The sequence below is a fragment of the Trachypithecus francoisi genome, unplaced genomic scaffold (assembly GCF_009764315.1).
Source record: "Trachypithecus francoisi isolate TF-2019V2 unplaced genomic scaffold, Tfra_2.0 Contig01579, whole genome shotgun sequence".
NCBI classification, from domain to species: domain Eukaryota; kingdom Metazoa; phylum Chordata; class Mammalia; order Primates; family Cercopithecidae; genus Trachypithecus; species Trachypithecus francoisi.
In genome coordinates, this window is record NW_022681442.1 from 9,257,739 (window position 1) to 9,285,488 (window position 27,750).

General features: G+C 48.6%; 1 protein-coding gene across 13 annotated transcripts in view; it reads right to left on the bottom strand.

Annotated features, from left to right (window-relative positions):
- Positions 1-27,750, bottom strand: part of TACC2 (transforming acidic coiled-coil containing protein 2) — a 273,260-nt gene that overhangs the window by 110,437 nt on the left and 135,073 nt on the right. For 12 of the 13 annotated variants that reach the window (XM_033180534.1, XM_033180544.1, XM_033180528.1 and 9 more), the window contains one exon: positions 9,905-10,030. The exons of the other annotated variant lie outside the window; for it this stretch is intronic. In XM_033180534.1, the coding sequence (XP_033036425.1) occupies positions 9,905-10,030 (126 nt within the window). The remainder of the gene's footprint in view (positions 1-9,904; positions 10,031-27,750) is intronic. 13 annotated transcript variants of the gene reach the window in all.

The following is a 27,750-nucleotide window of genomic DNA, read 5'->3' on the forward strand; positions in this document are numbered from 1 at the left end:
ACAATTTGGGCAGTGACTAAAATTAATTATTTCATAAAAGAATGACTCAAAATGAATAATGCAAACTACCAGGGGCGTTTGAGCTCCTTAAGAGAGCTATTTTGCACTTTGGAGGCCGACGTGTACTCATAATCGGCAAATGGACCACTTACGAACGCAAAACTACTAGTCTAACTTTGCTTTCTCAAGAAATTACACGGCTGTGCTCCTCCCTCCACCACACACATCCCACCAAGATTTTACTTAGTTTAATGCAAATTGAGGAAAGGTGGAATTGTTTGTGGTTCTGTAAGGGTATTGTTTATCAAACTGCAAGGAAGGATCTCTGTCTTAGAAAATGGTGGCAGAGGGGAGGGGGAGATGCTACCTTAGATATGTGGCCCACTGCTAATCACAGCAAAGCCAACCCTGCGGGCATCTGATGCAGATGCCCAAGGCTACACCTGCCCCATCTCTGAGAACACCCTGGGGCAGCACAACCAAGGCTCACTCACCAAGCTCCCCTGCCTGCTCTTAACACCCACAGCTGCTCCTCTTCCTGGGGGCCACCTGGCTGCTCCCTCCTCCCTTCCCTGTGTTGGTCCCAAATGCCATGGCCACACCCTTCCTGCACTGGCTGGGTCCCATTAGCCAAAGGCACAAAACAAGTGTGACTCAACAGCTCATTTAAGAAAGGCGCCCCCCTCCTTCCACCGCCTGTTGGCTCATACCCAGGGGCCGAGGAGGTCAGGCTCCCACCAGGAAACACTCAGTGACTCACCATCCAAGCCCAAGCGCTAACACATGGGCCCCCACAGACACCTCCCGGGCCCAAAAGAACTTCTCTTCCCTCCTGACCCTCCTCCTCCTCCCCCAATTTTCCCAGCATGGTAGTGGCACCATCAGCCCACCAGGCCCTGGCACTGACTTCCAGTTCTCTCATTCCCATGCCCCTCATCACCCCTTCCTGCTGAGTCACCTCCTCCTTCTGGAATCCGTCCTCTCTGAGCAGGACTCCTGGGCTATCCTGCTGTGCCTGCTTTCCATTTTGTCCCCTCAGATCCAAGGCCCCACAGTCACTAGAATGACCCAACTCAAGTTCTGATCAGGTCCTTCCACTGACGAAAGCCCTCCCTGACTTTCCACGGCATTCGGAAGCCGGTCCTACAGGAGCCTAAACAAGGTCCCTCAAACTTCCCCTGAGCTGCCAGAAGGCAATGTTGCTCAAGCAGACTGAGCAAGCAGGTAGCGGCAGCCGGCAGCCAGCTCCTCACCAACAACCCCTGTCAGCTCCGCCTGCATTCAAGCCTCCCGTGACCACCAGTGACTCCTCTTAGAGACATTGTTCTCAGGAAGTCGGGCCCTGAACAAACGCCCAGGACCAATCCCAGGCCTTTGCAGAACCTTCCAGACAGCTGCCAAACCCAGCCCAGAGAAAGCAGGGCACCGAGATGGGGCCTGCACATTCTGTGGTCTCATTCCACCTGTTAGTTATCTTGCTCTCTTCCTCCGGTGGGAAGTGAGCCTGGGGCTAAACGTCTGGGATGCCTTTTTCCATTTAAGGAGTTAATCAGCATCTTCCAAACTTTATTAGAATAACCAAGAAGCTGAATTCAAATTCACCTAGAGTATTTATATTTTTGAAAGAGGAAGGATATGTTGATTTAAATTCAACCTGCTATTTCTTTCTTTTTTTTTTTGAGACGGAGTCTCGCTCTGTCGCCCAGGCTGGAGTGCAATGGCCGGATCTCAGCTCACTGCAAGCTCCGTCTCCCGGGTTCACGCCATTCTCCTGCCTCAGCCTCCCGAGTAGCTGGGACCACAGGCGCCGCCACCTCGCCTGGCTAGTTTTTTGTATTTTTAGTAGAGACGAGGTTTCACCGTGTTAGCCAGGATGGTCTCGATCTCCTGACCTGGTGATCCACCCGTCTCGGCCTCCCAAATGCTGGGATTACAGGCTTGAGCCACTGCGCCCGGCCATAACCTGCTATTTCTTTTTGTTTAGGACAGAGTTGACAGCACAGAAACCACCACGCTTTTAGCAGACAGCCATGATTTATTGATCAAGGCGTTCTTTCCGGCTAAGCCCAGCTGGACAAGACCTCAGAGTCCATCTCAACACAGACCCCTAGAGAACCACTACCAATGGATCAGAGACGATGGATCCAAAGAGCTTGCTATTCCTGAGTTAGCACCTTGCTAAGGTCCTCACAAACAACAACTGGTCACTCTGCCCGTTCGGCTGCAGTCTCCAGCCACACACACAGCTCCAGGGCTCGCATTCAGCCCTGCAGGTCTGGCTGCAGTGAGACACCATCAGCAGCTGTTGTCCTTTGATTTCCTGCTCAGGGCTTTTGAGTCCTGCCAGGCAAATCCCTCACTGAACTGATAGCAAATTTCATTTCAGAGATCGGCTAGAGCTGCCAAATTAAGCCCTTGTGCAAGGACAAACACCAGAGTGGCCCAGGCTGTCACGGCAGGGTGATAACGGCCCCCAAGGTGCAGGCTGAACACAGCAGTCCTGTTGACCAGATGGGCGACAGCATCTTATCTCCCATTTCACATCACCATCTGGAAGGCATTTAGCACAACAGCCCTTCCTCCCAGGCCTCTTGATTTTTTTCTTCCCGAATCCCCAAGTGCACATGATCACATAATAGGGCAAGCGTTAAAGCTTGACTCAGGTCATGCTGAAGGTGAGATGCAAAGTGCAGAAAGGAAAGTGCTGTGAAACTGTGGGTTTGGAGAGCCAGGCTTGGTTGATACAAATGCTGAACAGCCAGTCCCACGGAGGCCTGGGACTTGATAAAATGAGACTCAGCAATGGGAGATAGAACAGGCATCTCTCAGAGGCAGCCACTGAAAAGCCCCAAAGCCAAAATCAGAAGGTGCTGAGAGATGCTTGTGAATTGGCTGGAAGCTCCGAGGCAGGGCATGTCCAGACGTTTCTGGTCGCTGGTGAGATCCACCGGCGTTCCAGCACCAGCCAGGTCACGTGAGAGCGCCAGCAGCCTCAAACGAGCTGATGTGCAGATTTCCAGCGGGCGCTGGGCTCCTGCGCAGTTAACCCCGAACTGGCTGCTCAGTTCTTCCCCGGCACATGTCTATCCAGGTTACCTTCACAGAGTGAGCCCGTGCTCAGGGGAGGGACATTATTTTCAAACTTGGCCCAAACAAAACTTAAGCAGGAACGAAAATATTCACCAAGGGAAAAGTGATAAACACCATCCCAAAACCATAGGCAGGGCTTTGGTCTGGCTTGGATCGTCGAAGTTATAAATCCCCATGCCTGGTCATCACCAGCAGCTCTGCGGGCCCAGGGGCAAGACTTGCTTATGTCCTGAGCTCTCTGGGGATGAGTCCTGGTGTACAGAGGCTACAGGGGTTGAGACACAAGGGATAAAAGGAGAGTGATCTTTGATATCCAAGATTATTTATTCAGAAAGCCAAAATCTACCTATACAGATAAAGCAGCTCAAGCAGCACAAAAAAACCAAAACAAGAACAAAATTTGTGTTAGTGTGAACCGTATGAAATTCTCAATATTTGACACTTGCCAACGTGGCAATTCATGTGGCTCAACCCAACAGCAGCCAGCCAGACACTGGAAACTCAAAGGCTCTGCAGAAGTGTAACGGTGCACCCCAATTTACTCAGCACGCTGGTCACTGGCTTCACAATTTTTTTTCTTTTGTTTTTTGAGACGGAGTCTCACTCTTTCACCCAGGCCAGACTGCCTTGGCGCGATCTCGGCTGGCTGCAAGCTCCGCCTCCTGGGTTCATGCCATTCTCCTGCCTCAGCCTCCTGAGTAGCTGGGACTACAGGCGCCGGCCACCACACCTGGCTAATTTTTTGTATTTTTTTTAGTAGAGACGGGGTTTCGCCATGTTAGCCAGGATAGTCTCAATCTCCTGACCTCGTGATCCGCCCGCCTCAGCCTCCCAAAGTGCTGGGATTACAGGCGTAAGCCACTGCGCCCGGCCGGCTCCACAGATTTGATTCATGAATGTCAAAGTACCTTCTAAAGGGTACAAAGGAATTCTATTATTCAGAGAAGACTTTTGGGAGATCTGTTTTCTAAACTGAAAATAATTCCTCCACCTTATCCTTCAGTTTTTATTTGTTTGCTTATTTTTTGAGACAGAGTCTCACTCCTGTCACCCAGGCTAGAGTGCAATGGCACGATCTTGGCTCCCTGCAACTTCCGCCTCCCAGGTTCAAGCGATTCTCCTGCCTCAGCCTCCCGAGTAGCTGGGATTACAGATGCCTGCCACCACGCCCAGCTAATTTTTTTGTATTTTTAGTAGAGACAAGATTTTGCCATGTTGGCCAGGCTGGTCTCAAACTCCTGACTTCAGGTGATCCACCTGCCTTGGCCTCTCAAAGTGTTGGGATTACAGGCATGAGCCACCATGCCCAGCCTATCATTCAGTTTTTAATAAGGCACCTGCTTAAATAAAGGTTCAACTAACCTTTGTGAGGTGGTTGAACTCACTTATGTATACCCAAGGGAAGACAAAAAACATCTTATTGTGCAGACAGAAAAAAAAATAAAAGAAACTACATGATTTGGAAGCGAGACGAGAAATAGAAGCTGTGGTCAATATGAATTCCCTGGCCTTTCAACTTCTGACCATTTTACACTCTGCTCCCGAATCTGGAAACTCTCTGGTGAGGCTATGACAGTCAGCAGGGGCTACCCCACCTCCTTCTGTCCAAAGTCAGAGACCAGAAACTTCAGCCCTCAGCTGCTGGGCCTGGGGTCTGCCTTCCTGAGGAGCTATGATGAACTGCTCACACTTGTTCACAGGTGAGGAGAAAAGCAAGTGCCTGGACAACACCGCCTTCACCTGGTGGCCCTCCAGGGATTAGAAATGCAGGCTTGGGCCCCTCGCAGCCCCCCTGAATCAGACTCTGGGAAGGGGGCAGCAATCTGGGTTGTCAGCAGGTGATTCTGACGCACACTGAAGTCTAACCCACAGACACGAATCCGGTGAGCAGTTTTTCAGCTATGTGGATGGGAGTCCTCAAGTTCTCAGGGGACCTCTCTGCGTAGATTCTTGACTGTGGGAAAAGCACAGGAGGCTCCTGGATGGGCCCCATTTCACTGTTTAATACACAGTGGTACAGCAGCTGGAAGGTTTCATTGAAAAACCATTGATGGGCCTCACTGTGTCACCCCAGCTCTCAGCCTGGTCTCTGCTCACTGCAACCTCCACCTCCCGGGCTCAAGCAATCTCCCACCCCAGCGTCCTGAGTAGCTGGGACTACAGGCACGCACCACCATACCCAGCTAATTTTTGTAGAGGCAGCGTTACCCAGGCTCATTCTGCTTTTTTAAAAAAATGAAAATACTGAACAGATGAGAGTACAAGTGGCCATAGGCAATGTGGTCATTTGTAGAAAGTTCTAGAAGATCTGGGCCCAGCTTTCTTTGTCATCCAGGGTTAGCTCAACCCCTGATGCAGTTTCACAGCTCTTCCCTGAGGAAGGAGCAAATTTTGATGCCCTCCAGTGGCATTAACAATAGAGAAAGGGTGCATCAAAATCCCTTTCATTTTATTTGAGAAATACCTTAGAGATGGAGATGACTTCTCCTTTTTCTGCTACTCAGAAAAATAAGAGCTCTTGAAACTAGAGGGCAGGGCACCAAAGAATTACCAGGCAACAGGGAAGGAGGAGTGAGGCTTGCTCTCTGTTTTTCTCTCAGATGGCTTAAAGCAAATGCTCCCGCCCTACTTTTTTTATTGATTAAAAAAAATTCTGCCGGGTGCAGTGGCTCACGCCTGTAATCCCAGCACTTTGGGAGGCCAAGGCAGGCAGATTACCTGAGGTCAGGAGTTCAAGACCAGTCTGGCTGTCGTGGTGAAACCCCATCTATACTAAAAATACAAAAATTAGCCAGACATGGTGGTGCACGCCTGTAATCCCAGCTACTCAGGAGGCTGAGGCAGAACACTAGCTTGAGCCCAGGAGGCTGAGTTTGCAGTGAACCCAGATTGTGCTACTGTACTCCAGCCTGGGAGACCGAGCAAGACTACATCTAAAATACATATATATACACACACACACATATATATGTATATATACACACACATCTATATATACGTGTATATATACACACACACATTTTTATTTAATTTTTAAATTTAAACTACTGAAAGGGCACACCTCTCCTGAAGACTGTTACAGCCTGCCCCCTGCCCCATGTTCATCCCTCCCCTCCTCCTGCATCCCACCCTCTGCCTCTGTCCTTGCGGGAAGCAGAAAGTGCACAGCGATTGCAGGTGGATGGGGTGGTGGGGCCACTGCTGTGGTTAAATCCCCACTGCACACTACAACGGCCTGCTTAGTTTCTCCATCAGATGGGCAAGGTGGAGCGCTGTTGATTCTTGCTATTTACAGTAACGTTCTATCAAGTCGCCATGAACCCTGAATTAGGAAACACTTAATTATTGCGTCTAGAGGAAATATAGGGTTAGGTTCCTGTGAGTTTCTGGGCACAACATTTTCATCAGCCAATCAACCAAAACATAACCTTGTTCCACGTGTGCTTCTGTTTAAAGATGCCTTCTTTAATAGGTAATTTTGTTTCACTGAATTCACAGCCACCAGCACTACACCTCATGCCAGGACGAAACTTCTCTAAAGCACAACTTTTCGCCCCGAGGCCCATCATTGCACTTAGGAGAGCACTTCAGCATCATGCTCAGGGCTCATTTGAAATAATGTATTCACCAATGAAAAGCACAACAACTGAACTAAACATGCCACACAAGGACACCTGTTTACAGTGCCAGAGCCACAACAAGAAGGCAGGGTGTTGCCTTGTTAAACCTTAGGTGAGAACGTGCGTGCTGGGCAGCTCTGCACGTGTCCGCAAATGACTGACAAAGGACCACAAGTATCAATTCTGGGGTGATCAATACATTTTAGTGAGAAGGCAAATTCGCAAATATGGAATCTGCCAATGAGGACCTACTGTATTTTACAGAGGCATCTGGTGACCAAAGTCAGACCAATCCTTGGTCTTAACAGAACTATCTCTTTTCTACCAATCCAGTAAAAACAAAACAACACAACTCTGGATAAATATTCAGTAACACTGACAAGGCACCAAAATTGCTCATTCCTTAGTCAAATACTGCCCCCAGTTTTAATCATGCCTGCCTTCTGCACAGAGGTCTGAATCTTTCCATAAGGAGAAAAGGCAAGAAGCTGGCCGAGTTCTCAGCACCGACATCTCTGCTTAGCCACTGGTCCCTTCCTGCATTCTGTGGTCACTCCTGGTCAGGGTTATAGGTAACACAACTGCATTACCTAATGCATTACCTTCTTTGGACTAGAGAGAGACCACGGATACAGGCAGGGCCCCAGGACACGGAGTCTTGAGGAAGCCTAGCTCTCCTGCAGCTCTGCCAGTGGACGTTTCAGAACACAGGTGGGCAGCCGGGCCAGAGCTGCCGCAGTCCCAGCGCTGCCACTTACTAGCTATGTTAATGTCTCTGAGCCCCAGTCTGCTCAACTGTGAAATGGCGGCCATGACAGCAGCTCCCACCGTTGACAGCTGGCGTGAGGATTTACGGAGACACTCAATGAAACACACCCAGCATGGTGCCTGGAGCGCAGGAAGTATCCAGGCAAAAGGAGACTTAAGAGCATGCACCACTCACCTACTATGGAGCCTGGGACAAATCACTTAAAACACGCAATCTCAGGCATGGGAGGGGCCTTCACAAGCACCCATCACACCCCGTGCTGGACTGCAGCTCTGGGAGAGCCATCCAGCCAAGTCCAGCACCATCCTCTGCTCAGAGCTTCCTCATGTCCCCGCATCCCTCGACTGTAAGATGGAAGCATCGGGTGAGAGTGATCTCGGCTCCCTTCCAGGCTTCGCCAAGGGAGGGTGTGCCCCACTGGCTACAGCCAGACGCCCCTGGGTCTTCCTAAAACGGTGGTGGTCAGGGAGCCAAATGGGACAAAGAGCGGGAGGAATAGGAGAGACAAGAAGGGGGTGCCCCACTTCTCACTGGAAACTTCTGTATACTTCTTGAGTGTTGGGGGCCTTCGTTCACAGCTAGGGTTTTCCTTTAAGAAGTTAAATTCACACAAAAGTAAGAACTATGGCTGACTCGGCCGGGTGTGGTGGCTCATGCCTGTAATCCCAGCACTTTGGGAGGCCGAGGCAGGCGGATTACTTCGGGTCAGGAGTTCAAGACCAGCCTGGCCAACATGGCAAAACTCCATCTCTACTAAAAAAAAAAAAAAAAAAAAAATTAGGTGGGCATGGTGGCGCACACCTGTAATTTCAGCTTCTCGGGAGGCTGAGGCAGGAGAATCGCTTGAACCCAGGAAGCGGAGGTTGCAGTGAGCAGAGATTGTGCCACTACACTCCAGCCTGGGCGACAGAGTGAGACTCCGTCTCGGAAAAAAAAAAAAAAAAAAAGAACTATGGCTGACTCCTACCTGTAAAAGGAATATCTAAAATTCCACATCAGTGCATGGCTGCCCTGGAATATCTGCTTCTCGCCTGCAGCTTCCCGCCCTGTCTATCCCATCCTCTGCTTTCTCCCCTACCAGGAACCTCCTCCTAGTTTTGAAGAAGCGTCTTGGTGCTGTCAGCTACCTGCCTGCACCCCAAGGAAGAGGTCAGCACGGGCTGGTCCCCAGGTCCCTGTCCCCCCTCATCTGGTTCAAGTCACCACCATTCCTCCAGGGCCTGCCCAATGCCATCTTGGGTACTGCGGTTCCAGAGATTACAGGTGACCAGTTCCTCCCTCGAGGAGTTACCAGTCTTGCAAAGGAGATGGAATTAGATACAGGTCATTTACAAGCATCTGTGGAGGGCAGTGACATGGGGCGTAACTGGCGACTGCAGGAATTCAGAGGCAAGTTTCTCTCAGCTTGGGGAGAAGGCTTCCTGGAGGAAGGGTCACTGGGCCATGAGTTCTAGGAGGGAAGGGACAGTATCTGCCTATTCACCATGGCTTCCCCAGCACCAGGCAATATCAGGCAAAAAGCAGATGTTTCACTGATATAAACATAAGTTCAAATGTGTGTACGTGTGTATTCAGAGAGACATACACACATAGACATGTGTGTAATAGACATATGTAGACATACATGTGTATGTGTGTATAGACGTATGTAGACATGCATGTGTACGTGTGTATAGACATATGTAGACATGCATGTGTACATGTGTGTATGGAGAGAGACACGTGGAGGCATACATGTGTGCCTATATATGCATATATGGGCATCTGAGCTGACTCTGAGGCTGATTCTGGGAAAGCCCGGGGTTAAATGCCAAGTTTGCAGGCAGAAGAAGCAGTGAAGCCTGAATCCAGGCCAAGCACAGTGAAGATGGAGAACCATGATGAGTGTGGGGTTGCTGGGGTGTGAAGAGCAAGGAGAAGGGAGGCTGGTGGGAGGTGATATGGCAGAAGGGCAGGAGCAGGGACCCCAGGCCTCTGGCTCCCCTGCCATGTGCTGCTGACCCTCCTCTTCTCTGACCACCACCAAAAAATGAAAGAAAATGAGCAGTGAATCCAGCTCTGTCCCAGGAGACCAGAAGGAAGCTAACTCAACCATTCCCTGAAAAAGGAGAAGTAGCACCTTCTGTCTACTGGAGGGCTTCTGTTTCAAATAGGGACCCCTGAAGGCCACACAGGAAAAAAATCTGTAAAATGCCCATTGTATGTGCTGGGGCCCGGGTCAGGGAAGACAGTCTTCCTGGTATCTCAGATCATTCCTAAGGTCAAAAGAGAGGCCCCAGCTCTGGCACACACCTGTTCAGGACAGGTGTGCACACCCTGTGTTTGTGTGCAGAGGGAGTGAAACTGCAGGAGAGGGGAGGGAGGGAGGCAGCCTCAAGGACTGGGCCCTGGGGTCTCACCACCAGCTCCAGGGTCCCCACCGTACCTCTGGGCTGTCAGATCCGTAGATACCTGGCCAACAACATCACCATGGTAGGAAGAGGCAGCTAAGGATGGGCTTTCCAGGTCTGTGGGGACAGCCGGCTGGATGACATCATCTGCCACAGGTGAACTGGGGAGAGAAAAGGGAAAGAACCTAAACTCAGAAACATTCCTACAAGTTTTTTTTGTTGTTGTTTGGGAGTTTTGCTTTTCTTGTACAGGATGGAGTGCAATGGCGCTATCTCCGCTCACTGCAACCTCTGCCTCCCAGATACAGGCTATTCTCTTCCCTCAGCCTCCTGAGTAGCTGCGATTACAGGCACCTGCCACCACATCCGGCTACTTTTTTTGTATTTATAGTAGAGATAGGGTTTCACCACGTTGGCCAGGCAGGTCGCGAACTCCTGACCTCAGGTGATCTGCCTGCTTGGCCTCCCAAAGTGCTGGGATTACAGGCATGAGCCACCGCACCACGCCTCCTCCAAGTTTTCAATGTGTTTTAACAGCACATTTCTATCTGGATCCTGAGCAGGGCCTCAGTTTCCCTTTCTATGAGGGATGAGTTTGGTGCTGCTCAAAGCAGGGTCTGTCACCAGTCTATGCCAACATTAGTAGAGAAACCTTAAGTAAGTGTTTAGAAACCTTTGTAGACCGACCGACCTTCCTTCCTTCCTTCCTTCCTTCCTTCCTTCCCTCTCTCCTCCCCCCCTTTCTTTTCTTTCTTTTCTTTTCTTTTCTTTTTGAGACTGTCTCACTCTGTCACCCAGGCTGGAGTGCAGTGACATGATCTCTGCTTATTGCAACCTTCACCTCATGGGTTCAAGCAATACTTGTGCCTCAGCTGCCCGAGTGGCTGGAATTACAGGCACCCACCACCACGCCTGGCTAATTTTTGCATTTCTAGTAGAGATGGGGTTTCACCATGTTGGCCAGGCTGGTCTCAAACTTCTGGGTTCAAGTGATCTGCCTGCCTCGGCCTCCCAAAGTGCTGGGATTATAGGCGTGAGCACCGTGCCCAGCCCCTTTGTAGCAATTTGATAGCATACGTTCATGTCTGTTAAATCTAATAATAAAAGGACAGGTTCCACATCCTACCACGCACAGGACAGTCCCCAAGACAAAGGACTCTGTGGCCCAGAACATCAATAGTGCCAAGGTTGAGAAACGCTGGCCTTGAGTTTTATTTCATTTTCTAGCAATTCATTTAGTTATATTTTTTAAAGTTTTCATCTATGATGAGTTAGAAATTTAAAAACAACCCTCGTCCTTTATGGACTGAGAGAGTCTGCAACCTCCAAGCATAGGCTGGTTTGGGAAGCTAGAAGAGGCTCAGTCCTTGGACATCCATAGTCTTGTAGTCAGTTACCCTATTATTTCATCGAGGAGGTCCCTGAGTGACTTTCTGATGAATAAGTAGCAGAACCATTCTTTCCACTCCTTGATCAGATCCTTACTGAAAACCAATTCTCTGCTGTGAACAAGAGAGCAGCGGCCCCTACCTTCATGGGATCTCTCACAGGACAGCTTCAGGCAAGAGTCAGATTTTTTTTTTTTTTTTTTGGACACAGGGTCTCCGTCTGTCACCCAGACTGAAATACAGTGGCTCCATGACAGCTCACTGTAACCTCGATTTCCCAGGCTCAAGCAGTTCTCCCACTTCAGCCTCCCCAAATGCTGGGATTATAGGCGTGGGCCACCTTGCCCGGCCCACACATTTTTTTAAAATGCTTATTTATTTAGTAACAACTGCAGTCACTGCTAAGAAGGAAGGTGCAGATGGTCATGAGAACACAAACTAAGAAATCTTGGCCCACAATGGGGGTTGTGGAAAACTTCTTTGTGGTGTGGTGAGCATGCTGAGGCCAGCTCAGTAACAACAAATGTTTCCTGATGCTTACTACGTGCCAGGAACTGTTCTAACTGCATATAGACAGCACTGTATTTGATCCTCACAACAACCCTTTTGAGGTGGATACTATTATTAAACACAATTTACAGATGTAAAAACTAAGGCACAGAGAGGCTGAGCAGTTTATCCAAGGTTGCACAGCAGATAAGTGGCAGAACCAGGATACAAACCCAAGCTTGACCCCAGGAGTCATGCTCTTAATCTCCACATTTGGCTTTGTTCCACAGGTTGAAGAGTAAGAGGAAGGAAGAGGGGCTGGGCACAGTGGCTTATGCCTGTAATCCCAACACTTTGGGGAGGCTGAGGCTGGAGGATCGCTTGAGGCCAGGAGTTGAAGACCAGCCTGGGCAACATAGTGTGACCCTGTCTTGAGAAAAAATTTTAAAGCTTAAATAAGGAAGAGTATACCCCCACCCTCAGCCCTATTCCCCATTCAGGGAGTCACGTATTTGAAAGCCCTGAATCAGGAAGGAGTTTCGTATTCTAGAGGACCTGCAAAAAGTCACTGCAACTAGAGTATAGATAAAGAAAGGGGAGTCTGGCTGGGCACAGTGGCTCACACCTGTAATCTCAGCAGTTTGGGAGGCCAAGGTGGGCAGATCACTTGAGGTCAGGAGTTCAAGACCAGCCTGGCCAACATGGTGAAAACCCATCTCTACTAAAAATACAAAAATTAGCTGTGCATGATGGTATGTGCCTGTAATCCCAGCTACAGGAGGCTGAGGTGCAAGAATCACTTGAACCCGGGAGGTGGAGGTTGCAGTGAACTGAGATTGCGCCACTGCATTCCAACTTGGGCGACAGAGGGAGACTCCATCTCAAAAAAAAAAAAAAAAAAAAAAATGGCCGGCGCGGTGGCTCAAGCCTGTAATCCCAGCACTTTGGGAGGCCGAGACGGGTGGATCACAAGGTCAGGAGATCGAGACCATCCTGGCTAACACAGTGAAACCCCGTCTCTACTAAAAATACAAAAAACTAGCCGGGCGAGGTGGCGGGCGCCTGTAGTCCCAGCTACCCAAGGAGGCTGAGGCAGGAGAATGGCGTGAACCCGGGAGGCGGAGCCTGCAGTGAGCTGAGATCCGGCCATTGCACTCCAGCCTGGGCAACAGAGCGAGACTCCATCTCAAAAAAAAAAAAAAAAAAAAAAGGCGGGGACCATGAGGAGGAGAGGTGGACGGGAGCCAGATCAGAAGGCCAGGTCAAAGAAGTGGGACTTGATCCTAGGCAGAAGAATCAGCCTGAAGCATCAACCCAATGTTCAGCCATAAAGTGCCTTTGGCATTGAGATGAAAGACAGTGGGGAGGTCCAGGGTGAATTTCCCACAACTATCCTCTCAATACGATTGGACTAGCACATGTGTGCACTCACACTTTACTGCTTATTCTCCATTCTCCTTGTTCCCACCACCGTTCCAATTCCCCCAGAACAAGATCCTGAAGCCCTGCAACCACACCCAAGGAGTCAGAGAGAGAGAGATCCCTGCGAAGAGAAATGAAAGAAGCAGTGAGCCCAGAAGAGGGAGGATGGCAGGAGCGCCGGAAGGGTGTCTTGGTGAATCACAATGTGTAGAATCCTAAACTACAGACAATGGCACTTTCCAAAGTCATAAAATCTGAGTGGAAAAACAGAGCTCCAAAGTTTTGGCAACACACATTGAAAGCCATAAAAGACTTTGTTTCCTTTGACACAGCCATGGTTCTTCCAAGAATTCATTCTAAGGAGATAATTAAGGGCATGGGCAAATATGCTGATCACAACTGTAATCACGATGGCAAAAAATCTGGAAACAACTAAAATGCCCAACAGTAGAGGGCAGTTCATCAAATTAAGGCACAGACATAGGATGGGCTTGTTTGCAGCTGTTTAAAAAATAAAGTAGCCCAGGCATGGTAGATCACGCCTGTAATCCCAGCACCTTGTGAGGCTGAGGCAGGCGGATCACCTGAGGTCAAGAGTTTGAGACCAGCCTGGCCAACATGGTGAAACCCCGTATCTACTAAAAATACAAAAAATTAGCCAGGTGTGGTAGCGGGCACCTGAGGCAGGAGACTCGCTTGACCCCGGGAGTTGGAGGTTGCAGTGAGTGGAGATTGTGCCACTGCACTCCAGACTGGGTGACAAGAGCAAAACTCCATCTCAAATAATAATAATAATAATAATGATAATAAAAATAAGATAGATTTTCATGTATCTAGATGTAAACATGTCCATTATTAATTAAACATCTGTTGAAAAAACTTACCAGCATGATCCACATTTTATGGATATATCGATATACATGGGTATGTGTGTCTATGGAGTCCATGTATAAACATACACACACGAGCACATGACAGAGACAGAAAGAGACAGCGTGAGCATAATAACCTGAACAATGAAGCAATTTGGACAAGTATTGCCAAGGTGTTAATGGTAATTCTCTTTCGGTGGTGAAAAATCATTTGTGTTTTTTCTTCTTAATGAAATTTATCTCCACTTTCTAGTTCTATGCTGAATATATACAACTTTTTTAAGTAAAATAAATTAGAAACCATATGTAAGAAGTTATTTTAAGTGCCAGGGAACAACTTCCACCTATGGCTCAGTGAAAGCTTTCAGAGGTGGAGACAATCAGAAAGCCACTGTCTTTTCCTCACTTCTGTACTCATATTTTCCACTGGGAGGACCTAAGCTTGTCCGCCTCATTCCAGAGCGGGAATGCGGCCAGGCTTCGTCCATTAGGCACCACTGGGGGAAAATGAGGTCCCAGCAAAGAAGATTTGGAATAAAACATATCTGCCCACATATTCTACATGATGGCATTTTCATCTAAACTTTTTGGAATGGAATTATTTTTCAAATCATAAACACTTCCCTGACTTTTTTGAGACAGAGGATCTTGAACATAATTAAATACTTTCTCAATGACCCTCAGTCGTCCTCGGCAACTATGACATAAGTGAGTGACATTGGTGCTGTGGCACCAAATGCAATCACCGTATGTGAGGTTGAGGGGACTGGATTCCAGTCCAGCCCCACCATGGGATCTAAGCCAGGGCACTTCTCTGAGCTTTAGCCTTTCTGTCTGGAAAAGTGAAGGCGTCGGACTACTCGATCACCAAGAACTCTGACTCAGCCTTGTCCCTCGCTCTCCAGGCTGTCAGTTATCACTTCTTGCTACCCACTCACCTGCCTCCCCCTGCCACCTTCTGCCTTGCAGTTCTCTCCTTCTAACAGACTACAGGCTAAGAAACATGGTGGAAGTTGTTAGAACGGTGCATAAATCAAGAGTCAACAGGCTCAAATAAAGATCTACAAACCTTCCATACCAAATCATTATAAGTTAAACATAAACACGTATGTGTATAGATGCATATACATTAGGCTCAATCATATGAAACTGCTACAAAGAAATAAATTGTCAAATTGACATTGTGCTGTCACTTCCAGACCCATTCTGACTTTGTAATGATCTGAATATTTTCCAGGTGGCTAAGGATGGGAGGGGATTTCTGGGGAAATGGGGGGATTCTTCTAAAACAGCTCTTCTCAGAGCAACTGTAAGAGGCTATAAACAGCTTCTAAGTTCTGCTGGTGGTGGTTCTGGGACTAGAGTGACTGAAATATTTTTCAGAGGAAAAAAAAATCTGTCAGATTTCAACCACCAGCTGCTGCCACCAGCTGCCGGGGCCAGCCCACTATAAATTTAGTCAGGCCAGCAAAGGGTTGATTTGCCACTGGAATGTCAGGGAGGGAAGCCTGTACTACTAACAAGTGCTTCTGCAAAGGGCCATGAGTCACCCCTTTCGGAGACTGGTGGAATGGACTCTGCCCAAAAAGGAAGACGCTCAGGTTCCGGCCTTAAAAGCCCACATCTTCAGTTCTATACATAGGATCCATGCCACAGGAAGAGCACCAAGGCGGGCACTGGGGTGGATTCCACGGGGATCGCACACTCCAGGGGTGACGGGCTTATTGAGCCTGAGGAGCTGAAAGTCCAAAGCAAGGAGAACTGTGAAGGGTGGTGTCTTCATTGGCTCAGGCTGCTACAACAGAACCTCATAGATGGGGTGGCTTATGAACAACAGAGATGTATTGCTCACAGTTCTGGAGACTGGGAGGTCCAAGATCAAGGCACCAGCAGGTTTAGTGTCTCATGAGGACCCCTTCCTGGTTCACAGACAGCTCCTTCTCCCTGCATCTTCACGTGGCAGAAGAGGCAAGGCAGCGCTGTGGGACCTCTTTTATAAGGGCAGTAATCCCATTCACAAAGGCTCCGCCTTTATGGCCTAATCACCTCCCGAAGGCCCCACCTCCTCATGCCATCACCTTGGGAGTTAGGAATTCAACACAGGAATTTTGGGGCTGAGAGGGACAAACATTCACAGCATAGCAGGTGGTAACAGAAGAACAAACTGCCACAGAAACCCAGGATTCTACAGGCTGGGATGATACAGGAAGGTCCTGAGAGGAGAATAGCTGAATCAAGCAAAGTGCTTCAATAGGCTAATGTGTGCAAAGGGCTTTCCAGATGAAAAAAAAAAAAAAGCTTCTCCCTTCCTCTCTCCAGGTTGGTTCTGTTCCCTTCCTTGTTATTTATTACAAAGAATAGTATCCAGTATCAAGGATAATAGGAGCCAGGTTCTCAAAATCAGAGAAGTGCTTGCATATACAGAAGGGGGTTGGACTCCAAAGATCCCTCAGGGCAGGGCTTCAATCAGAGGGATCAGACAAACCCAGAACTAGGTGTGGAAGGCTGTGTGCACACAAGCATGTGCACATTCATGTACCTACGTCCCAGTTTTTCCTTGGGGGAGTCGTGTTAAAGGACATGAGAACCACCTAAAAGGGGCTGCCACTGCCAAATCTGGGACTATTTGAACATCGAACACACACACACACACACACACACCACACACACACACACACACACACAGTTCTGGATTATAAACCATGGAATAAAAGTAATAATCTATGAGTCCATTTAGATCTAAATAAAGACATGAACAAATAGGGAAGAAGGGAAAGCCCCCCTTACAATACAATGCCAGCTAGTTAGTCCATGTAGGAGGGGCAATACAAACAGAAAACTGCCATGGAAGAAACCTTAATGGTGGCACTCAATTCAAGGAAGAGCCATCAAAGGAAGCCAAGGCAGGCAGGAGAGTGTAAAGAAAGAAAGGCTAGGCTGGGCGTGGTGGTTCACGCCTGTAATCCCAGCACTTTGGGAGGCCGAGGCAAGTGGATCACGAGGTCAGGAGATCAAGATCATCCTGCCCAACATGGTGAAACCCCGTCTCTACTAAAAATACAAAAAATTAGCCTGGCATGGTGGCACACACTTGGAGTCCCAGCTACTCAGGAGGCTGAGGCAGGAGAATCACTTGAACCTGGGAGGCAGAAGTTGCAGTGAGCTGAGATTGCACCACTGCACTCCAGTCTGGGCAACAGAGCCAGACTCCCTCTCAAAAAAAAAAAAAAAAAAAAAAAAAGTAAAGGATATTGTGTAGCCTTTGAGTATCTTCCCACCAAATGCTGACTGATTACAAAGGGGAAAATGATGACTTTACAGCCAATAAACCTGGTAGGCACCAACTTGGCCATCCTCTGTGGTGAAAGAGTCCATGCCCTGTGCCCTGGCATGGCAGAGCATCACTTCTGTGAAATCCCTGCCCAAAGCAGACAGCCAGGGCCTAGCCACGAAGAAACTAGGTGACACAGATTGAGGGACTTCTTCCAGCGTGAAGGAGCTGTACTTATAAAGGTCATGGGACAGGCGTGGTGGCTCATGCCTGTAATCCCAGCATTTGGGAGGCTGAAGCAGGAGGATCCCTTGGGTCCAGGAGTTCAAGATCAGCCTGGGCAACATAGCAAATCCCCATCTCTACTAAAAAACAAAATACAAAAAATTATCTGGGCATGGTGGCGCACACCTGTAGGCTCAGCTACGTGGGAGGATCACCTGAGCCCGGGAGTTCATGGCTGCAGTGAGCTGTGACTGAGCCACTGCACTCCAACCTGAGCGACAGAAGTACGACCCTGTCTCCAAAAAAAAAAAAAAAAAGTCACAAAAGACAGGGAGAGACTGAGGAATTATTCCAGATGGAAGGAGAGTCTGGGGGCATGACACAGAACACGGCACATGCTTTTTGACTGGATTCTGGATCAGATGGAAAAAGGTATATGCTGGTGAATCCAAGCAGGTTCTGAGGACTGGATGGCGACTTCCCAGCTGCAGGGCTGCGCTGGCATCGTGCAGGAGTGTTTGCAAGAAAGGTACATTAGGGGGAAGCAGGGAGGGTGGAGGTTGTTTTGGTTTTTGTTTTCCTGGAGGGTGGCAACTTCATGTCTGAAACTTGCTCTCAAATGATTCAGAAAAAGTAGCAATGATGGATATATATAGAGAGGATGAATGACACAGCACACGTGGTAAAATGTCAATGACTGGGGAATCTGGGAAAGGGAACATGGAAGGTTTTTGTAGTATTCTTATAACTTTTCTGTAAATCAGGAATTGTACTCAAGACAAACAAATAAGAACTTCTGGCCGGGTGCGGTGGCACAAGCCTGTAATCCCAGCACTTTGGGAGGCCGAGACGGGCGGATCACAAGGTCAGGAGATCGAGACCATCCTGACTAACACGGTGAAACCCCATCTCTACTAAAAAAATACAAAAAAAAACTAGCCGGGCGAGGTGGCGGGCGCCTGTAGTCCCAGCTACTCGGGAGGCTGAGGCAGGAGAATGGCGTAAACCCGGGAGGCGGAGCTTGTAGTGAGCTGAGATCCGGCCACTGCACTCCAGCCCGGGTGACAGAGCGAGACTCCGTCTCAAAAAAAAAAAAAAAGAAAAGAACTTCTTGGGCAAAGGCATGCAGGCAAAGAGCCACTCTCCAGCATGCATGGAGCTCCGTTTGGGTCTGGAGGACACAGTGTGATGTGCCACCCACTTTAGCAGCATCGGGCAGCTGGGGGGACATTTAGCTGGACAGCTGGGGCTGGGGCCAGTGTGACAGGGGCCCCGGAACCTCAGACGCTCAGGCTACGAGCCTGTTGTCCTGGGGCAATGGGGAACATGAGAGATTCAAACACAGGCCAGTGGCAGAATATTCAGAAGATAATGACTGTGCCACAGTGGAGATTAATTGGAGGGGGCAAGAAATGCAGGCAATGAAGCCGAAGCAAGAGCTTTGGAACGGTTCAGGTGCCAGGTGATGCAGGACACATTGGGACCACTGCAGAGGAGGTGGAGTTAGTCGTTCCAGAGGCTTCATGACATCTACCTGACACTAGGTGTGGAGGGAAGGGACATGAAGAACAATCAAAGATGATTTGGGTTTTGAACATCTAATGGCTGGAAGACTATGTTATTAACTGTATGCCTTGCACATAAAACCTTAGACCTCTGGTATTATTACTGATTTACCTTTAATAAAGATTAAAGAGCCCAGGCGCAGTGGCTCATGTCTACAATTGGGAGGTCGAGGCAGGCAGATCACGAGGTCAGGAGTTCGAGACCAGCCTGGTCAACATAGTAGAGAAACCCCGTCTCTACTAACAATACAAAAATTAGCTGGGCATGGTGGTGCGTGCCTGTAATCCCAGCTACTCTGGAGGCTGAGGCAAGAGAATTGCTTAACCCCGGGAGGCAGAGGTTGCAGTGAGCCGAGATCGTGCCACTGCACTCCAGCCTGGGCAAGAAGATTGAAACTCCATCTCAAAAAAAAAAAAAAAAATGACTCTACTGCAACCCAACTCAAGAACAGGCTCCCCAGAAACTGTGCACCCCACTTCAGAACACCGGCATAGTTCTCACCAACAGAGGGAAAGCTGAGCCCCGGGCTGCTCACATCTGTTGACTCCGGTTTTGAAAAGAGAAGCAAAGCCTGTCATAAGTCAGCAAAATGGAATCTTCCGAGATCTGCATTTTCATGGCCAGTTTTAGGCTGGGCATGACCCAACTGGCCACAGTTAGAAGCCACAGCACCGGCACCACGACATGTGGAACACACAGGGCATCCTTTCCAGAGCCACGCTTGGCATTCCTCTGGGTGAGGGGCCCACAGACCCCAGCTGCGCTTTGAAAGGTGGGTTCCACAGGTTCCTTGGCACAAGCATGCTGTGCTTTTTAGTTATGATGAAAAACAACTCATCTCTTCTGGATCTGGCAAATGGGTGGAAAGTGTGGCCTGGCATCCCTGCAGGCCAGGCACGGGGTTGGGGCCAGGTGAGTAATAAGATTTCTAAGACCAGGCCAGGCGCGGTGGCTCACAACTGTAATACCAGCACTTTGGGAGGCCGAGGTGGGTGAATCACTTGAGCTCAGGAGTTTAAGACCAGCCTGGCCAACGTCGCAAAACCCTGTCTCTACTAAAAAATACAAAAAAATTAGCCGGGTATGTTGGAGTGCACCTGTGGTCCCAGCTACTCTGGAGGCTGAGGCATGAGAATCACTTGCACCCAGGAGGTACGGGTTGCAGTGAGCCGAGATTGTGCCACTGCACTCCAGCCTGGGTGAGGAAACTCTCTCAAAAAAAAAGATTTCTAAAACCAGAGAGGGCAACCTCTCTCAGAAGCAGAGGAGCAACTGTGGCCCTGAGACCTGAGGGACTTCACTTATGTTGCAAGCATGCCGATTTTATTTTTTGGTGATAAAATTTGAATATATGTGAAATATTATAACACATTTAAATAATTACAATAAAAGAACTAATGATAACAGCAGTCATAAGAGCAGCTCACATTGTAAGCACTTCTGTTTGCCAGGTGTTGTGCGAAGGGCTTTGCACGCACTCACTCAGGCAGCCCCTCCCCGTAAAAGGGCGAAGAACAGAGTCAGGACTGGGACCCACGTCCAAGAGCACAGGAGCCAGAAAGTCCCATAGCATGCTCTGGGCCTGATGCAAGCTAACGAACAAGAAGATGTCTCCCACAGGACCCTGGAGAAAGCAGCTTATCAAATGGACCCTGAAGCCCATGCAGGGAGGACAGAGATTTTCCACTCTTGAATGAGAAAGTCCGGCAATTTAAAGATGGAGCCTTCAGCTATTAAAAAAAAAAAGAAAGAAAGAAATACTTTTAAAAAGTACTTAGTAACTTATATGTGTATAGTATCTTAGAGCTTTGCCAAATGCCGCTTTTATGATTCCTCATCACCGCTATGAAGAAGGCAGACAAGTTATTTTATAGAAGAGGAGAGGAGATCGAGACTCAAGGAATTAAACAACCTAGCAAAGAGATCCATGGCAAGAACCATGGCCCTGTCCTCGTCTGGAAACCCAAACTGCCACCCCCTCCCCGCCACCCCAGGTCTTTCCTCTAGTGGGCACACCATAGCTCCCTGTCCAGAGTTCAGCGGCACAGCCCCAGGGGAGGCACGGGAGGCGGCAGAGGCCTCTGGCAGGGGAGGGAGAGGTGGCAGAGCCAGCAGTGCAATCGTGGCCCCCAGCAACAGGGCAAGGACCTCTACCTTCCCTGCTGAATTCTCAGCCCACAGTCGGTAATGCATTTACTGGAATGAATGAACCAAAGCAGAGGCCCAGGCCCAGGCCCAGGAGCCAATGAGGCTGATACACCGTGATGCTTTGCAGCCACATGAAAGTGCACATTTGCCCGTTTCGATTATGAGCTGTGCTTGTCACATTTTGAAGTCAAATTTTTTTAAGTCCTAAACAGTTTTTTAGATACTCCTGTGATGCCTGGGAGCCTTCACAGATGAAGAAATAAAATGCCACTCCTCCTATCCCTTGAGAGGTAGGATAGGGCAGGTGACAGGAGGCCAGAGCCCAGGGCCAGACTGCCCAAGCCTGACCCCACTCCAGCAATAAACAGCTGTACAACCTTGAAAAAGGTCCTCTCAGAGCCTCAGTATCCTCATCTGTCAAAGATGGCAATGACAGTCCTTCCTGGAAAGGGAACAGAGAAGATTCCTTGTGACCAGTCATGTGAACGTTTCTGTAGCAAGGTGCCCAGCACACACAAAGTGCTCCACAAATGATGGCGTCATTAAGACAGACACTACGGGATGTGCTATTTCCCGAACATAAAATACAGAATGTACTGTTTCAAAGTCCACAGGAGCCTTCCTCTCGCCTCACCTACACGCCCAGGTGTGTGTCTCAGGCGCAGACGCTGCTCCTTCAGGCACCCCAGGCTCTATTTGAATATCAACTGGGGTGTGGATTAAGAAAGAATAAAGGGCCCGGTGCGGTGGCTCACGCCTGTAATCCCAGCACTTTGGGAGCCCGAGGCGGGCGAATCACCTGAGGTCAGGATTTTGGCCTGGCCAACAAGGTGAAAGAAACCCCGTTTGTACCAAAAAATGCAAAAATCAGCTGGGCATGGTGGCACGCATCTATAATCCCGGCTACTCGGGAGGCTGAAGCAGGAGAATCACTTAAACCCGGAAGGCAGAGGTTGCAGTGAGCTGAACCAAGATCACGAGATCACGCTGCTGTACTCCAGCCTGGACAACAGAGTAGGAGTCCGTCTCAAAAAAAAAAAAAAAAGAATGAATACAGGTGGCAGCAAGTGAAGGACACCAATGTTTATGAGCACCCAGCATGCGCCAGGCTCTGTGCAGGCCCTTCGTCACTGTGAGCAATGTGACAGCAGGAAGTCCCTCTCCCCAAGGCCACGCAGGGCTGAGCTCCATCCCAGCCGCTCTGACTCCAGTTCTCTCAGCGAAGGATCCTATAGCCTCATGATGTGCTATGAAGAGGGAGTGGCATGCTGAGAGCCGAGTGAGTGCTGCCTCCCTAGAAAGAGGGTGTGTGCAGCCAGCCAGGGCATCAGCAGTGGCTCTAACCACCAGGGGGTGGGGGCATAAGATCCTTCCCCTCCCAGGGCTGTGGGTGCCTCTTCCACCCAATGAGGGTTTCGACTATTCATCTCTAGGGTCCCTTCCAGCCCAAACAATCTTTTGATCTGAAACCCAAGGTCTCCTGGCTGAGAAAGGTTGGCTTAGAGGAAGTCGTGATCAGTGCCCATGTTGGCCCAACCCCGAGGCCAGGCAGGGAAGCAGAGCAGCTCCTGTTTAGGAGTTAAGGACGGGAGGCAGGGGGTGACCTGCTGACTCACAGCTCCAGCTCCCCAGGAGACCTTACTGTGGGGAAGGGCAGGTTGCAGGACGGAAAGGGAACCTTCTCCTCATACACAATTTAATCACCCCTTAAAATTAGACTACTGTTGTTCCCACATCCTTCAGGATTAATGAGCCCAAGGACTGAATTTTATGGCAAGCTCAAAGGAGAGGAAATTACTCTGGGAGGACTAGGCAGGGAGATGGCAGCCAATGTTCTTTCTTTTTCTTTTGAGAAGGAGTCTCGCTCTGTCGCCCAGGCCAGAGTAGAGCAGCGCGATCTTGGCTCACTGCAACCTCTGCCTCACGGGTTTAAGCAATTCTTCTGCCTCAGACTCCCAAGTAGCTGGGATGACAGGTGCATACCACCACACCAGCTAATAGACACCAGCTAGAGACAGGGTTTCACCATGTTGGCCAGGCTGGTCTTGAACTCCCGACCTTCGGTGATCCACCCGCCTTGGCCTCCTAAAGTGCTGGGATTACAGGAGTGAGCCACCATGCCCAGCCTGATGTTCCTCTCAAAAGATAACAAATAAACCCAGCCAGATGCTGGGAGAAGCTATACAGTCAGGTGAGTGGAAGTGTAGCTGTCCTCCTGATCAAAGCAACACAAAGCCAGCTGAATGGGCCAGCCCCTCTGGGATCAAGATCTCGGCTGAGGATACCCAAACCCAGTGCACCAAACCACAGGTGCACTGACTCACCAGAACAATGGGCACAGAAATCACATGGAGGGGTCCAGGAGGGTAGGTGGGCAGAGGCAGCGAGTACAGTACAAAGAGTACAGACTTTGGACATAGATCTGAGCCTGAATCCGGCTCTGCCACTTACTCGCCATTTATAAGCCCTAGGCAAGTTCATTAAACTCTTTGAACTTCAGTTTCTGAACCTGTAAAATGGAGATACATGCATTACTTGAAAGACTGTTAAAAGACATAAGAGCAAAAAGTATATGTAGAAACAGAAAGTATAATGATGTTACCAGGGTCTGGGGAGAGAAGGGAAGAAGCGAAATTGTTGTTTAATGGGTACAGATGTTCGGATTGGCAAGATGAATAGGTCCTGGAGATCTGTTTCACGATAATATGAAAATACTTAACACTACACTAATGCACACAGGCTACAGCAGGTGTTAGGAAATCAAGCTCCCCTGTATCAGTACTTTTAATCATAACCAGATGAAAAATATGAACACTACCACCGAACTCTACACTTAAAAATGGTTACGATGGTACATGGTATGTGGTTTGTTTAATCACAATTTAAAAAACATGTAAAGCATAGCATCATCTCACTACAGGTCCTCAATACACAGCATGGGTTCATGGAAAATAGCACTAACAGAATGGTATTAATAGCCTCTGCCTCCAGATCTGTCTAGCTAACACTTAATTCAGGCCACAATCAGCTTCCTCTCTAACTTTTTCAGGCTGAGAACAGGCCACTTAGCTCACAAACAACAAACTGAGGTCTCAACAAATGCCGCCAGTATTTTTACACAGACAAGGCAAAATCTTAGTTGGTGTTTAGAAAAACGTCATTCAGTCCTCAGGATCTTAGCAGAGTCACAGATTTTCCCTGATTCCAAAACCATACAAACAGCAAAATTACCTCCATTTCCTCTCCCTGCAATGCAACCAGGTCTAGGACGTAAACAAGAAGCAAAGCCTTACAGCCTATAGTTCAAGAGAGGAGACGATTCATTAGCTGATTCAACAAGAAACTGCCGAAAATCTGTTCTGCCAAACGCAATACAAGGTACTGAGGATGCAGAGAGCAATGACGCAGGGGTTTTCAGCCATCAGGGTGAGACCCTGCCACACGGCTGACCACAAGACAACGTGGGAGTTCTAGAATACAGAGTCCTAGGCCAGCTAAGTTGCTGGGATGAACCGGTTTCAGCCAAGGTATGAAAGGTAACATCTAGGCTGAGCGCGGTGGCTCACATCTGTAATCCCAGGACTTTGGGAGGCTGAGGCGGGCAGATTGCCTGAGATCAGGAGTTCAAGACCAGCCCAGCCAACATGGTGAAATCCCGACTCTACTAAAAATACAAAAATTAGCTGGGCGTGGTGACACATGCCTGTAATCCCAGCTACTTAGGAGGCTGAGGTAAGAGAACAGTTTGAACCTGGGGAAGTGGGGGTTGCAGTGAGCTGAGATGACACAACTGCACTCCAGCCTGGACAACAGAGTAAGACTCCGTCTTAAAAAAAAAAAAAAAAAAAAAAAGGAAAGAAAGAAAAGAAAGAGAAAAAGAAAGGTAATGTTCAATCTTTTCCTGTTCTGTGTGAACCAGGGAGCCAGAAAGTAGGAGCCACAGCAAGCCCAAGGGATGGAGGGAGGGGTGTCCTGGGTATAAAAGGAAGAAGAGGCCGGGCGCGGTGGCTCAAGCCTGTAATCCCAGCACTTTGGGAGGCCGAGACGGGCGGATCACGAGGTCAGGAGATCGAGACCATCCTGGCTAACACGGTGAAACCCCGTCTCTACTAAAAAATATAAAAAACTAGCCGGGCGTGGTGGTGGGCGCCTGTAGTCCCAGCTACTCGGGAGGCTGAGGCAGGAGAATGGCGTGAACCCGGGAGGCGGAGCTTGCAGTGAGCTGAGATCCGGCCACTGCACTCCAGCCTGGGCGACAGAGTGAGACTCCGTCTCAAAAAAATAAAAATAAAAATAAATAAATAAATAAATAAATAAATAAATAAAAGGAAGAAGAAAACAGATCCTGTTAATGGCCATGTGATCTAGCTGCTTACTGTCTCTTCTCAATTTAGAATGTGCCCCACTGGGGGAGCAGTCATGATATGAAATCAACCCCCATGCCCTCAAGGAGCTTCAATGCAAGAATGCTAGCCAGGAGCCATCTATTCTAAATGATGCAGACACCAGAATAGCTCCTGGACCTCAGAGGACCGAGCTGGACACAACCACAGAATGAGAAGAATTAGCGGGACTGTAAATAACCTGAGATGAGCCAATGGGGCAGCTGCTTTCTCTTTCCATTTCTTTCTCCCCAGAGTTACTGTCTGTGAGCAGACCTAACAAGAGCTCCATATTCATGTGTTTGGACTTATTTTCTAGGCAAATATAAATGAACAATTAAAAGGGAAGGTGGCAGCTGGGTGCGGTGGCTCACACCTGTAATCCCAGCATTTTGGGAGGTCGAGATGGGCGGATCACTTGAAACCAGGGGTTCGAGACCAACCTGGGAAACATAGCAAATCCTGGTCTCCACTAAAAATACAAAAAATTAGCCAAGCATGGTGGTGCACACCTGTAGTCCCAGCTGCTCGTGGGGCTGAGGCAGGAGAATCACTTGAACCTGGGAGGCGGAGGTTGCAGTGAGCCAATATCACGCCACTGCACTCCAGCCTGGTGACAGAGCCAGACTCTGTCTCAAAGAAAAAAAAAAGAAAAAGATTTCTAAGACCAGAGAGGTTGACCTCTCCCAGGAGCAGAGGAAAAACTGTGGCCCTGAGATCTGAGGGACTTCATCTAACATCGCAAGCATGCTGATTTTGTTGCTAGTGGCAAAATTTAAATATATATGAAATACTGCAATAAATTTAAATCATTATAATGAAAGTATTAATGATAACAGCAGTCATAAGGACCACTCACATTGTGAGCACTTCTGTTTGCCAGGTGTTGTGTGAAGGGCTTTGCACTCACTCACTCATGCAGCAAGACTGTCTCAAAAAAAAAAAAAAAAAGGAGTGTGGCAAAGCAACGGAGATGAACAAAAATGAAGCCCAGATAACCAGCTCGTGAATGGCAGAGTCAATACACAGCTTCTAAATAAGGAAGAACTGCATTTCATAGTATGTCTCCTGGTTTGCATTTAAAACCTACACTAATGCACACAGGCTACAGCAGGTGTTAGGAAATCAAGCTCCCCTGTATCAGTACTTTTAATCATAACCAGATGAAAAATATGAACACTACTGACTTTCCATTGCACAGCTCTTTACAGCTTGCTCATCAAGTATTTTCATGTGCATGACATCACTGTCCTCTCCAGCTTTGAGAGCCAGGTGGGCAGGGATAACTGGCCCCACCGTCTACAAGAAGGAAGGTGACTCAGATAGTTCACAACATCACGACTTGCTTAAGGTCACACAGCTGGTAAGGAGTATGGCAGGAACTCTAATACAGGACCTTTGTCTATAAATTCTGGGCTTTCTCTATACTGCCCTTCCCCAACCTAAGGAAAATAAAGTCTTGGGGACTTTGCTTTCTGTCAATTAGCAGTCGTGAATACACTTGCAAAGTGACAGATTGAAACTCCATACCACTGTGGATAGCGGACAGAGGGAGGGGGACAGAGCTGATACTCAACACATCTGAAATGACACCTCCATTACAGAGGATGGGCTGCTCTACGTTCCCTGGAGAATTTCACTTGCTCCTCTGTTTTCAGATGCATTGCTCTGCAAGCTTTGGTTTTCCTGGGTCTTCCTTCTCATGCCTCCCGTTTCTCCTGAATGATTTCATAATACTTAGGATGTTCTATCACCACAGGGAGTTGCTGTGAAAATGATTATTGGGGTTATGAACCAAGGACTGTGACCTCAATAGGGGAGAGGCAGGAAAAAAAAAAAAAAAAAACCCAGCTAGCCACCAAGACAGATTTCATAGACCTTGGTCACGAGGGCACCCAGCCCTGCAGCCATCTCTGTGCTCCTCTAGCCAGCACTAGTTACTGATTTTATTGCCAGTTTCCTAAACCATCTCCTGATCATCTGCGCAAAAGTTGCAAGGGCCTGCTAAACCCCAACTACAGTAAATTCAAGAACGGTTTGCTTTTGGCTGTGGAACCAAGTCCTGGAAATACACCCACACATACATGTACACATATGCACATACACACACACAGGTGC